This window comes from Pseudophryne corroboree, chromosome 7 (assembly GCF_028390025.1).
Source record: "Pseudophryne corroboree isolate aPseCor3 chromosome 7, aPseCor3.hap2, whole genome shotgun sequence".
Lineage (NCBI taxonomy): Eukaryota > Metazoa > Chordata > Amphibia > Anura > Myobatrachidae > Pseudophryne > Pseudophryne corroboree.
Window position 1 is genome coordinate 417,422,838 of NC_086450.1, and position 14,024 is coordinate 417,436,861.

The 14,024-nt window shown below is 47.8% G+C and overlaps 1 protein-coding gene across 2 annotated transcripts in view; it reads right to left on the reverse strand.

The window, feature by feature from the left end:
* Window positions 1-14,024, reverse strand: part of RAB11FIP3 (RAB11 family interacting protein 3) — a 121,459-nt gene that overhangs the window by 19,371 nt on the left and 88,064 nt on the right. Inside the window, exons 6-12 of one of the 2 annotated variants that reach the window (XM_063934768.1) lie at window positions 13,788-13,928; window positions 12,610-12,645; window positions 12,199-12,289; window positions 10,182-10,285; window positions 8,223-8,363; window positions 7,950-8,031; window positions 6,032-6,169 (exon numbers count right to left, since the gene is read on the reverse strand). In XM_063934768.1, the coding sequence (XP_063790838.1) occupies window positions 6,032-6,169; window positions 7,950-8,031; window positions 8,223-8,363; window positions 10,182-10,285; window positions 12,199-12,289; window positions 12,610-12,645; window positions 13,788-13,928 (733 nt within the window). The remainder of the gene's footprint in view (window positions 1-6,031; window positions 6,170-7,949; window positions 8,032-8,222; window positions 8,364-10,181; window positions 10,286-12,198; window positions 12,290-12,609; window positions 12,646-13,787; window positions 13,929-14,024) is intronic. The other variant, XM_063934769.1, reaches the window with a different exon arrangement.

The window sequence follows — 14,024 nt, forward strand, 5'->3', positions numbered from 1 at the left end:
GGCCCAGGCTCCATGCCTTATACTTAAATATTTTTGCCAATAATGAACTTCCCCCTTTTATGTCAGAGGCAGTTATAATAGTGATTCCAAAGCCCGGTAAAGACCCTAGGTCTCCAGACTCCTATAGGCCGATATCTCTGATTCCCACCGATGCTAAGATCCTGGCAAAGATATTGGCAGTACGGCTTAACACAGTGATCACCTCCCTCGTTCACCCGGATCAGACTGGCTTCATGCCAGGGAAGTCCACGTCTATTAACCTACGTAGATTGTATACCATTTTACAACTCCCACATGACTTCCCTTCTGACTCGGCTGTGGTCTCGCTGGACGCGGCCAAAGCCTTTGACAGTATTGAATGGGCTTATTTATTTTGAGGTGATGGCTTGTATGGGCTTTGGGCCCAACTTTATCAGATGGACTAAATTACTGTATCAACATCCGAGTGCCAGGATCTTGGTGAATGGCTATGTATCCCCCTCCTTTCAATTATCCCGTGGTACTAGGCAGGGCTGCCCCCTATCCCCCACACTGTTTGCCTTGGCCTGTCTGATAAGATCGCACCCAGATATTGTGGGAGTCTGTGCGGGCCCACGTGAGGATAGGATAGCTCTCTATGCCGACGACATGTTGTTGTTTTTGCAAGATTACACCAAGTTAATGCCCATTCTGCTGCGTGTTATAGAGAGCTTTGGTGCTCACTCGGGTCTTCAAATCAACTGGTCTAAATCATACATTATGCCAGTCATAGGCCCCCCTCCTACTGTTCCCAAAATCTCACTGCCATTGTGTTGGACAACACAATTTAAATACCTCGGAATTCAAATAACTAACGACCCTTCTGATTTTATCCCTTTGAACCTTGACCCGATCATGCAGCAGGTCGCGTGCAAATCCAAAACTTGGTGTAGACTTCCACTGACTGTGTCTGGCAGGGTTAATCTCATTAAAATGATCATACTGCCCAAACTTTTATATATTATTCTCCAGTCCCCTGTATATATCTATCCATTATTCTTTAGGAAATTGAATAGTGTTTTATCCTCACTGATTTGGGCTAACAAACGACCTAGGATACAGTTAAATACTCTCACCAGGCAACGCTCTGATGGCGGCCTGGCTCTGCCTAACTTCCAGATGTATTACTACGCTGCTCAGCTGATTCATATTAGTGTATGGGCGCAGGATTCTGGCGTTGACTCTTTACACTGTGAGTTCATTCGATGCTACTTTCCTCACCTCTCTCCTATGCAGGTGCTGCTGAGTGGGAGCATAGCTTGGTTTCTTCCCCCTATTATTTTCCAGGCTTTAAAGATATGGCGGGCCCTGAGGGACCTATTGGGGTACGACGGCCTGGACCCAGATACCCCCCTTTGGTACTCTGACTGGCTTCCTGAACTGCATACGATTGAGGGACGGGAGGTTTGGGCCCCTAGATCTGTGGTTTCTATTTCCCAACTTTACCTAGATAGTGTACTCAAATCCTTTCAGCAACTGAAAGATGAGTTTGATCTACCCAACTCCTACTTTTTCAGATACCTTCAACTTCGTCATGCCCTCCAGTCCCAATTTGCTGAGTCCCCCCCCACGAATCCTCCCATTTCCCATCAAGACCTTTGTGATTACATTGGGTCGAGTTAAGATGTTTCCCTCGCGTATGGATATCTTCTTACCAAACTCCATACGGACCCTTTGACACGTCTCCGTGGAAAGTGGGAGGAGGATATGGGTCTAATAACTGAGGAGGACTGGGCCCTTGCTCTGGAATATCCTGCTACAGTCACCAAGTCTCTCAGGTATCAACAAATTCAATTCTTCATTCTACATAGAACATATATGACTCCAGTTAGACTGGCCACTTTTGGGACTGGCGGGTCTAGCCTCTGCCCTAAGTGCGGGGTGGATGTGGGAACATTTTGGCATCTAATATGGGACTGCCCGAGGCTGCGGGTGTTCTGGTCGGGGGTCAGGTCGATTCTGGAGAGTACAGGAGTGACTGGCGGCTTGCTTACCCCACAATTTTGTATTTTGGGGATGGGATGTTCTACTTCTGTGCCTGATCCGGCGGGTCTATATGTTCGCAATGTATGTGCCTTGGCTAAGGTATGCATTGCAAGGCTCTGGATGGCCCCTGGTGGCCCTTTAGTTTCTGCGTTCAAGACCCTAGTTAATGATACAATATCCAAGGAACGATATGAGTCTGGTCTCCATGGCTGGAATCTCCCCACTCCCGCCTGGTCCCTCAACCATAGAGGGCACTGAAGTGCTATCGTGTCATGAATTAATGTTTAATGATGTATGCTCAGTTGTTTGGCTGCTGAGCTCTGCGTGCTCGCCTAACTACATGCACGGCTGAAGAGGTCCTGAGTTAGGTGATTCCTCCTTATTATGCTTCTATGTTTTTCTCTCTTTCCTTTTTCTTTTCTTGTACTCTTTTTTTGGGTTAGTTTACGGGTGAAAAACAAAAAGGTTAATGGGGATTTATATATTGGTTGCGGATCTTGCAAGTCCAAATACTATGAACAATTGTATATCTTTGCTCATTTCATCAAAGACACAGCTGGCTACTTCACTGCTGTAAACTATGTCTCATAAATGAAAATATGATTTGTTTGATATATGTGATATGCAATTTCTGTAACTTTATCTCCATTCTCTTGAATAAAAATTACTTTATTAAAAAAAAAAACACTATATTGAATGTGACAATAATTGTCACAAAAAGTGCAAAACTGTATATCCTCAAAAAAGTAGTAGAGATTAAACATTTCCCTTTCTATTTACATAAATTTGCAAATAATCAATATCCCTCTGTGGATTTTGTGTCGATACTTTCAGTGATTAAAAGTTTATATTTATAACCACTGAATCAATTCTGCAACACTGTTACAATGTAGCTGCATCTTTGCTGAAGTCTGTAATACAGGGTTATTTTATACAATGATGCTAATACATATGAGATTCCAGTTCTATATACCGACTTTGGTCATGTGGGATATCTTCTTGTCATACATTATTCCAATACTACATTGTTTCTCACAATAATAAAAAAGCTGTATTTCTTTAGAAAAAATAAAGGACTTAATTTCTCTCTCAAAAAAAAAAAAAAAAAAAGGTGCCGTAGTAGAGCACTATCTGAAAAACAAATGCACTGCCAATAGCATATTCCGGAGTGCAAAGTTAACGCCATTGCAGCCAATGGGCTACAGTTTGCAAAACTTTCCAGGAGTGGGATGTGTGGGATCCCTCCCCAGCAATGACCACTCACGCAAGCGCAGTCTGATGGCAGCGTATACGCAGGAGCACGGCCAGGTCGTGAACCAGGAAGTAGAGTCATCGCATTAGCAATCACATTACTACTAACAGAACTGGGACTGGATCCTATCAGGGCCCCTATACCAGCATGTGTTTAATGTTAAATCCCAGCAAACCGTAATTTCTTATTGCCACAATAAGAAATTATAATTATTGGGACAAGGTTCTGATAATTAATAAATATACCCTATAAGTCAGTATCTGCATATAAGAGTTACCAAAGAAAACATGAGTAAAATACTGCCATCTACTGGCTACTGGAAAAAGTGCACAACAGCAATAAGGAGCATTAGAGAGCCAGAGAGCTCAATATTTACGGTAGGAAACGTCCTTCTGTATGGCAGTATTCATTCTACAGTTTTAATAAACATTACTAAGGACCCGGCATGTCTGGTTGTCAGTCACTTCCAAGTCAGCAACTCATACACCTTCCATCTTTCCAGAATGTAATATAATCAGTGGTGGGATTCAAATAAATTAACAACAGGTTCTATGTCCTAATGACCATTTTAAGTATACCGAAAGGTAGTTTAATAATTCATGCATTTAATACTCAAATAACACCCATTATGCGTTATGCCACACACTAACGCCAATTACATATTATGATACACACAGTTATGGCCCTGACACCATTTTATGCCCACGCACAATAATGCCACTTACATCACTAGGGGTCTCTTGTGCGTTGCCAGGGGTTTCATGCACGTTGCTAGGGGTCTCCTGTGCATTGCCAGGGGTTTCATGTGCGTTGCTAGGGGTCTCCTGTGCGTTGCCAGGGGTTTCATACGCATTGCTAGGGGGTCTCCTGTGTGTTGCCAGGGCTTTTCTGCGTGTTGCCATGGCCACTGCATCAGTAAAGTTAGGGAGGGTGGGTGCGGGCATCAGTGGTTACTGCTAGCCCCCGCAGTAGATTGAGATGCGCTGGGGGCTGCGGAAACACTTCTGTACCACAGCAGTGTAAAAAAGAAACACCCTCTTAAAATGTCCGCCACCGAGGAGACAATCACTAGGAGGTCAAATGTGACCTCTAGAGTCTGTCTCCTTCTTGGCGGCGGCCATTTTTTTTTTTTTTTCATTGCTATGGTACAGAAGCGTTTCTGCAGCCCCCAGCACGTCTCAATCTACTGCGGGGGTTGCAGCGGCAAGCTCTAGTGGGGTAACGGAATCGGCGCCTATGCTGGCGGCGCTCATTAGCAAACGGCTCTCAGAACCATATCTAACATTAGGTATCGGTTCTTCAGAACCGGTGCAAACTTGCTGAATCCCGCCACTGAATATAATCCCCCTCACTTTCCTAAAAGATCCCTTTTCTAGCAGATCCTCAGTGTGAATATAGACGTTCTTTTATTTTTAATGAAGCTAAATTTGGCACACCTGCTTCCAATCCTCGAAATAACAGGCTACGGCAGTGATTCCCAAACTTCTCTGAACCACAGTGCCCTAAAGTATCAGATTTTTTTTCCATGGCACCCCTAGGCCAAAAATTTAGAAAGAGATATTAAATTAGGTAAATTGCATTTATATGTCATCCTTAGGGTCAGTTGTGTGGTGAGGGACAGGATTTGCTTCTGTTTGTTCACATATGTTATGATGGGAAGTCACCAGCACTGGTTTTGCCTATTACATTGACCATAAAATTATATGAATAGGTCCTGGACCACCAACCCAAGGCACTCCTGCAAGTGCTCATAGGCGCCCCAGGGTGCCATGGCACACAGTTTGAGAACCACTGGGCTAAAGCCCAGATTTATCAAACCTTAGAGAGTGATAAATTGCACGGTGATAAAGTATCAGCCAGTCAGCTCCTATCATTTTTCAAACACAGAGGCAGATGTATTAAACCTAGAGAAGTGATAAGTACAAGGTGGTAACGCACCAGCCAATCATTACGGGTTTGAAAAATTACAATTAGGAGCTGATTGGCTGTCGCGTTATCACCTTCCACTTATCACGGCTTTATCACTTTTTCAGGCTTAATACGTCTGCCCCACACACTTTAACACGGCAGTTTGGAGCTGATTGGCTGGTACTTTATCTCCATGCAATTTATCACTCTCCAAGGATTGATTATCAGGCTTTAGGGGTCTATTTACTAAGCCTTAGATGGAGATAAAGTACCAGCCAATCAGCTCCCGTCATGTTACAGGCTGTGTTTAAAAAGTGACAGGTGCTGGTTGGCTGGTACTTTATCTCCATTCACTTTCTCTCTATCAAAGGCTTAGTAAATAGACCCCTTAGTACATCATGCGCACAGACCCCGTCACACGTCCTCTATTAGTGCCTGTCCTGCAGACTGACAAACACAAGGACACTTTCTCCATATTGCTTCATTTAATCCGTGAGGTTATAAGATGGCAAAGAAATGCTGGAAATGACTTGTGCCATCAGAGACAGAGCAGGACAGATGCCTACTGGGGTGGCAGCTGAGTGTTGTATATACTTATTGGTAAATGGTATAACCTTCATGTATGTAGAACCAGAGCGAGTAAGTCAGATGATGGGAAATTGCTGGAAGTAAGCCACAGACAAAACCTGACCCAGGTGAGGTAGTCATGTATGCGGAGGGGCATGTAGAATGGTACGGCATAAGGTCACCAGAGTATGGAACGGTAAAGGGTAGAGAAGAGTCAGATAAAGGGCAGGGAAGAGCCACGGAGGGGGTATAATAGGACAGGGTGGGGACAGAGAAGATGGGGAGTCCGGTCACACTCACCTCCTGGCATTTCTCCTTCTCGGATAGTTGTTTGAACTTCTCCTTATTCAGTATCCCTCCCAATTTCTTGTTCTGTTCCCGATTTTCATATAGTTGGTGCTGCAATTCCTGCAGCTGATCCTGCAATCTGTCCCTCTCCTGCAGAAAGTTCCAGGCATTAAAATCTATGTCTGTTCTAACTTCTCAACCTACCCATTTAGCTAACACGGCACAAACAGCTTTGTAATCTTACAGTGTCGCCTTTTCCTAACACTTGTGTAACAATTTCAAAGCTCCAGTCTTTGTTTTCCTCATGAAACAAACATGTACAACACGTCTTCACGCTCTTTTCTAAATAGCAACCTATTTCCCCAACTGTCAATTCTACACTGCGCTCTCTCCGCCCAGCCCCAGCCCCACACACCAGGGCCCTCTCTGCCCAGCCCCACACACCAGGGCTCTCTCCGCCCAGCCCCACACACCAGGGACTCTCTCCGCCCAGCCCCACACACCAGGGACTCTCTCCGCCCAGCCCCACACACCAGGGACTCTCTCCGCCCAGCCCCACACACCAGGGACTCTCTCCGCCCAGCCCCACACACCAGGGCTCTCTCCGCCCAGCCCCACACACCAGGGCTCTCTCCGCCCAGCCCCACACACCAGGGCTCTCTCCGCCCAGCCCCACACACCAGGGGCTCTCGCCCAGCCCCACACACCAGGGGCTCTCTCCGCCCAGCCCCACACACCAGGGGCTCTCTACCCGCCCAGCCCCACACACCTGGGCTCTCTCTCCGCCCAGCCCCACACACCAGGGCTCTCTCTCCGCCCAGCCCCACACACCAGGGCTCTCTCTCCGCCCAGCCCCACACACCAGGGCTCTCTCCGCCCAGCCCCACACACCAGGGGCTCTCTCCGCCCAGCCCCACACACCAGGGCTCTCTCCGCCCAGCCCCACACACCAGGGATCTCTACGCCCAGCCCCACACACCAGGGGCTCTCTCCGCCCAGCCCCACACACCAGGGGCTCTATCCGCCCAGCCCCACACACCAGGGCTCTCTCCGCCCAGCCCCACACACCAGGGCTCTCTCCGCCCAGCCCCACACACCAAGTGCTCTCTCCGCCCAGCCCCACACACCAGGGGCTCTCTACCCGCCCAGCCCCACACACCTGGGCTCTCTCTCCGCCCAGCCCCACACACCAGGGCTCTCTCCGCCCAGCCCCACACACCAGGGGCTCTCTCCGCCCAGCCCCACACACCAGGGCTCTCTCCGCCCAGCCCCACACACCAGGGCTCTCTCCGCCCAGCCCCACACACCAGGGGCTCTCTCCGCCCAGCCCCACACACCAGGGGCTCTCTACCCGCCCAGCCCCACACACCAGGGGCTCTCTACCCGCCCAGCCCCACACACCTGGGCTCTCTATCCGCCCAGCCCCACACACCAGGGGCTCTCTCCGCCCAGCCCCACACACCAGGGGCTCTCCCCGCCCAGCCCCACACACCTGGGCTCTCTCTCCGCCCAGCCCCACACACCTGGGCTCTCTCTCCGCCCAGCCCCACACACCTGGGCTCTCTCTCCGCCCAGCCCCACACACCTGGGCTCTCTCTCCGCCCAGCGCCACACACCTGGGCTCTCTCTCCACCCAGCCCCATGCCCAGCACTCTCTCCGCCCAGCCCCATGCCCAGCACTCTCTCCGCCCAGCCCCATGCCCAGCACTCTCTCCGCCCAGCCCCATGCCCAGCACTCTCTCCGCCCAGCCCCATGCCCAGCACTCTCTCCGCCCAGCCCCATACCCAGCACTCTCTCCGCCCAGCCCCATACCCAGCGCTCTCTCCACCCAGCCCCATACCCAGCACTCTCTCCACCAATCCATATAAATGCGGCACACCACCGGACAGTACAGTAACTGGTTATGGGATAATAGGAGTTAATGCTCACCTCTTCTAGTCTCTGCAGCGTCGCCTTTCCAACTGGCAGCTGAGTACGGAGCTCCAGGTTTTCATTCTCCAGCTCTTGAACTCTACAGAATAAGAGCAAATACTATTACAGTCCTAAAAGCTCCAGCACAGTGGACAACACCCCATACCCATATATTCCTAATGCACTGTCAGGACACAGTAGTCCGCTTTCTGTTCACACTCCACAGATTTAGTGGCGCTTAAGAACAACGCTACAGCCCACATCACCCGAGCCCACCAGGTGCGAGATTACCTGGCTTTCAGAATGCTCAGCTTGTAGCTGCGGTCACTTTCCATCTTCCGCAGCTCATCTCTGTGTTTGCGCGTCTCTTCACTATATACCTCATCCGATCGCAGCTCCTGATCCTTAAGTTGCTCTTCTAGAGCATGGGCCCTGAAATGAGTTAAGGGTCAGATGATAAAATGGGTCTGCGTGTTCACCCGCCACAAAGAACCTAAATAATAACCCCATATGATGACAGACCTCTACAAGAATAAAATGTCATGCTTGTGACAGAACTTGCCAGGAACAGGATACTGACACTGAATGGGCTCAGAGAACTGTTACCTTAAGGGTTCATTTTACTTGTACAAGGATATCTGCGCTGAGCTCTGTTCCAATCACACAGACACGTATATCTGGTATACACGGTTGTAAAATGCTTACACATTCCATGAATTGGTAGCCATACAAGAATAATGGTAGCCACGCTAAGCAACCTCCTACTTAGGGCTCCCATCGTTTGTTAGGTCACCCAATGTCCATGTCTAAAGTAATGGTAAGAAGGATGAGGAGAGCTGGAATTACAGGCTTTTTATAAGGACCTTTCATTTTAAGTCAATCCATTGGCATCTTCCCAGTTCAGTGATATAGTAACATTCTGCAATATTGTACCAGGCATCCGGACAAGTGTGGATCATTAGATCCACAGTGTCTAGGTCAACAAGGACTAGGTCTACATGTTTTGAAGGTCGGCATGTTCTAGGTCGACAGGTCAAAAGGTCGACATGACCTTTTGGTGTCGTTTCCCCCGTACAGTGACCGGGAAGCCCAATTAGTGCGCTGTGTCCCCTCACATGCCGAGCGTCGGGCAAGGTGCCTCGCTCCGCTAGACACAAGTTACCGTTCCAATCGTAGTCCACGTGGATCGTTAAATATGAAAAAGTTCAAAAAATATTATTATTTTTTTTTAAAACTCATGTCGACCTTTTGACCTAGAACATGTTGATCTAGAAACCATGTCGACCTACAAACTGTCGAGCTACAGTGGTCGACCTAAACATTGTCGACTTAGACATTGTCGATCTTCAGACCGGATCCCCTCCGGACTCCTCCTGTCCTTCAGACACATGCCAGCTGCACAAATTAGGGAATATTTTTCCTTTGGTGCAATTGATGCAATGTGCCATTACAGGATGGCACATTACAGTCATTGAATTCCCCCCAAAGAGAAAGCACTCTCAGGTGATTACTAACAGCCTGTATACACCATACACTCAAAGTAAAAAATAAAAAAAATCCTATAATTTTTTTTAAAACAAGTAATATTTAACAATGAATGCCTGGATGTGCCGTCGGTAAAGGCCGAATGCCTGGATGTGCCGTCGGTAAAGGCCAAATGCCTGGAGGCGGGCAGCTTAGTAGGAACCATGAGAGTGCTCTGACGCATTTTGCGCATTATGCCTGTGTGAGGTCACTGGATATACCAGCATTTCCCAAACTCGGCCCTCAAGGGTCCACTCCCAGTCCAGACATTAGGGATATCCCTGCTTCAGCACAGATGAAACAACTGCACTCTCATGCATGGATATCCTTAGTACCTGGACTGTGATTGGGCCAGAAGGACTGGGTTTGGGAAACACTGGTACAGACTGAAGTCTCATCAACATTACTTATGCAAGCCACAAAAATTGCAAAATATAATGACAATAATTTGGATGTCCTAAAAGCAGAGTCCCTGTAGCCCCACACAGCGCCATAACACTCACGTAGGGGGAGATGTACTAAGCAGTGATAAGTGGAGAAGTAAGCCAGTGGAGACGTTGCCCATGGCATCCAATCAGCATTGATGGAACGTTTATGATTTACATACTGTAAGAGTATACAGAGCAGCTGATTGGTTGCCATGGGCTACTTTTCCACTGGCTCACTTCTCCACTTTTAAAACTGCTTAGTACATGTCCCCTTAGCCTTAGGTACTCATGCGCTCACCTGTGTAATAACTGTAGGTTCTCCTGTCGCAGACGGTTCTGTTGTTCCCCTGTGGTGGTTGCTTCTCGCTCCATCTCACTCACCCTCTGCTCCAGGTACAGAACCTGCAGGATATAAGTGATGTGTTGAGCATAAAATGGGAAAAGCAGGTGATAAAAGTGCTGAGAATAGCCCAGCTACATACAGCTTTCTCCAATGGGCACTGCAGCTGCGCTGCCCAGCCACATGGGTACACAAGGCTTGCCTTCTAGTCCGGACTCTGGAAAGCAGTGGATGCAGCAGAATATAAATGATAACTGATGTTTTCCCCTACTCTGTCCTCTTCTCCCTATTGTGTCCACCCTTATCTCCTCTAGAGTATAAGCTCCTGTTACCAGGGCCACCTTCCCCTTTGTCTTGTCTACAAAAGTATGTCACCAAATAAGGAATCCTTCTGGCGCTATAAATATATATATATATATATATATATATATATAAAAAAAGATACTTCTAATAATTATCATAGAATGTATAATCACAAGGGTCAGAGTTTGCGGTGGTCCGGGATTTCAGCCGAAACTGCCTGTATTTTTAAAGCGGTAAACATTTAAAACCAAGATGGTTTTGCCTTGTAAATGATTGGCGCTTTAAAAATATGGGCAATCTAGGCTGAAATCCCAGACCTCCACAAACTGTCACCCTATGATATTTCCCAGATTGTCTATCGTATTTCATACTAAGGCCGGTACTCAATTAGCCGCATGAATTTAAAAAGATGGACTGATTTTTGGGCTGATTTTTGATCGATGGTCATTATCGGGCTATCCAATTAAAGCCATTTTTTTTTCAGGAGAAAAATGTACCGTTATCGTGCGATAAAACATGGGATCCGGGATAAGTATCCGGACCCATGTGTCATTGTGACTCTGAGGGCTGCTTATCGGGGATTATGCTTCGCATGCCGAGGCGCCTGAAGCATAATCCCTGACAAGTGTCGGGTATCGGGGATAACTGAATAACCCCTGGCGAATTAATTAACTATGGTAAATTACAGCAGCTAATTGAATACCGGCCCAAGGCATAAATCGCAGTTCAGAGAACTCCACAGCTCTAGTTTTCTACCTTCACACAACTTATATTTATTGGAGAAACTAGAATAAAAGATCTGCACAGATGATATAGAGACATTAGTGAAGAGCACAGGAGGAAGCCTGGGGCATGAAGCAATGTATTTAGTGAAAGTAGCAGGAAGGCACAACCCAATACACTGTAGTCGTCCAAAGAAGAAACACAGCTTTATCATCATCATTTGTATGTAGCACGAATGCACAGGTCCAGATCAGCAGCACATTCTGACCCTCATGGCCTGATCTGCCCAAATGCAGAGTTATACACATCCTGAGATGCCCATCCACCTGGTATATTACTAGTCAGTCATCACCACTAGTGCGGATATGCACTTACGCTATACTAGATGCAAAAGCTACGTCTCTGAGCAGGTGTATGCCTGCTTACCTCCAGCCCGCATAGGACGCATTTCTGCGACCACGCCCCCGCATTTCTGCGAACACTGCAATACGACTAAGTTACACCTCTTCAGTCGCAAGTGTAAGTGCGTGCAACCCTTCATTACCCGCTTACGTGCGCCCATTTTCAGACTATTCACGGCGCAAACTCCCGCAACATATGCTCTGCAAACCTGCACACATTCACCTCTGCATCAGCTCCTCTGCCGTATAAAAAGGACTAACGCAATGGGAAATGTTGCAATTTACGTAGCTCCTTCGCCAACGCCTACACACAGTGGAGCCAGACATTCACTAGGCTAATCCAATAGTCATGAGAAAGCTGCCTACCAATTCACTAAGGGCCAGTGGTATCACCAGGCATGAGACGCTGTGTGATGTGCTGTTACGATGATTGGTTCATCCCAAGACATGACGTCACCCAGTCACACTTTAGCGCCACTGTACTCCGAGAACGTATTTCCATGAGCGAATCTCTTAATTAATATTTTCAGCAATATTCCCTCGTTTACCTTGTCAGTGAGGTCGGTCTCATCGCAGGCCATGTCCGTGAGCTGCTGCTCTGCTGAATCGTCTCCCAGGAAGCCGCTGTGATGGAGCCTCCTAGAGAAGGCAAACATGTGTGAAGTGCTGGGAGGGGGCTAATATGATACTGCGGTGATATAACTAGTATAACGTCCTGTCCTGCATTCCTTGTGTCCTGATTGTCCGTGATCAGTTTTAGTGTAGTCAGATTCTTCTTATTTGGAAACAGCTGTCTTATCTGTTCTGTTTGCACTGCGAAGCCTGCAGCGTCACAGCCCTCATCTACCTGATGCCTGCGGGGCATCCATACCTTGATTATTAACCCCTGTGCTACGAGAGCTTTACACTATAATGCTGGGGCTTGCTCACACTTGCAGAGCTTTGCTCATCTCACTTACCGTGCCTCTTTTTTGCTTGAAGTCCTCTTGTCTGGGCTGCGGGGTAGATAATGAGAGAATATAAATGAGAGGGAGAAAATGAGTCAAGAACGGGAAGAGAAGAGAAGAGAGAAGAGAGGAGAGAAGATACAACTGCTTCTAGCAAAGCCACTAGACACCATACATGGAAGCAGCAAGAAGTTCAAACACGCAGAGCATGCAGAATCTAATGCTCCGCACAAGTGACGGGTGTCTCACCTGGCTAACGGGTAGAGCACGGAGAATACAACGCACTACAAGGGTACCGTAATAAAGTGTGACAGGTAACAGGACAGAGATCCATGTGAGCATGGCTATTGCTGACAGTCCAGGGAAAGTTAATGATCACATGGCTTTCCCTATCAGGAGAAGTGCCGCCGGGGTGATTATGGTTTCCTGCCCCAGGAAATAACAGGCGGGAAGTCCGTCCAACCACAGCACTTCCCCCTCCTCTCCTGTCTGTCATATCTTTTAGAAGCCTGGTGGAAACATTGGGACACGGGCCCAGGCGGAGATGAGAGATGCTTCTGCAGCACCGGTATCCGATATATCACTTTTCACACCAGAAAAACACCAGGGCGGAGAAAAGATTTGGAGACTGTGAGTGTTTAGACATAGCCGGACATTCAGCTCCAGGGCAACCTGCTCACACATGCCACAGACCCACGGAACACAGTCCCAAAACCCTTTATCATGCAGAGTTTGTTAAATACATGCACAGCAACCCCACGCAGAAAACAGGACAGGGAGAGGCACAACGGAGCTCCACTATAATACGGAGAATTTAAATAGGGCAAATTATAGGGCTCTTTTCCCAGTGATTACTGGATCAATGTAACCATCCGGGTTATACAATTTAGTGTGTTTTAGAAACAGTGCAGAGTGCCCTACAGGCCGCTGAGTGGATTAAAGGCAGCCATAGGACGTCCACTTATTAGTTTCAGGGTGAGGTGTATCAAGCCTTAGAGAGAGAAAGTTGCCCAAATCAGCCAATCAAGTTCTAACGGTCATTTTATAGACTGTACTAGATAACGGACAGGGGCTGATTAGTTGCTATGGGCAACTTCACTTTATTTCTCTCAAAGATTTGATACATGTCCCCTCCAATCACCGGTAGCACCTCTCCCTGTCTGCAGAGGATGATTGTCACACAGCTTCACCTGTCCATCTCGAGATATCGGAGACGGGTGGACAGATCTTCCAGTCGGTTGACGTGTTTGTGGCACTGGCTGCAGTACAGCCCCCCCAGTGCCGGGCAAGGAGGGGGTGCCAGAAGCTGGCGGTCTGATATAGGTGCACCACTGGGGGGGTGCAAAAATGGTTCATGAAGAGTTGAGGCAAATAAAGACGCTGTCAGTTATTTCAATGCATAGCCCACACAGAGCATCATACATAAA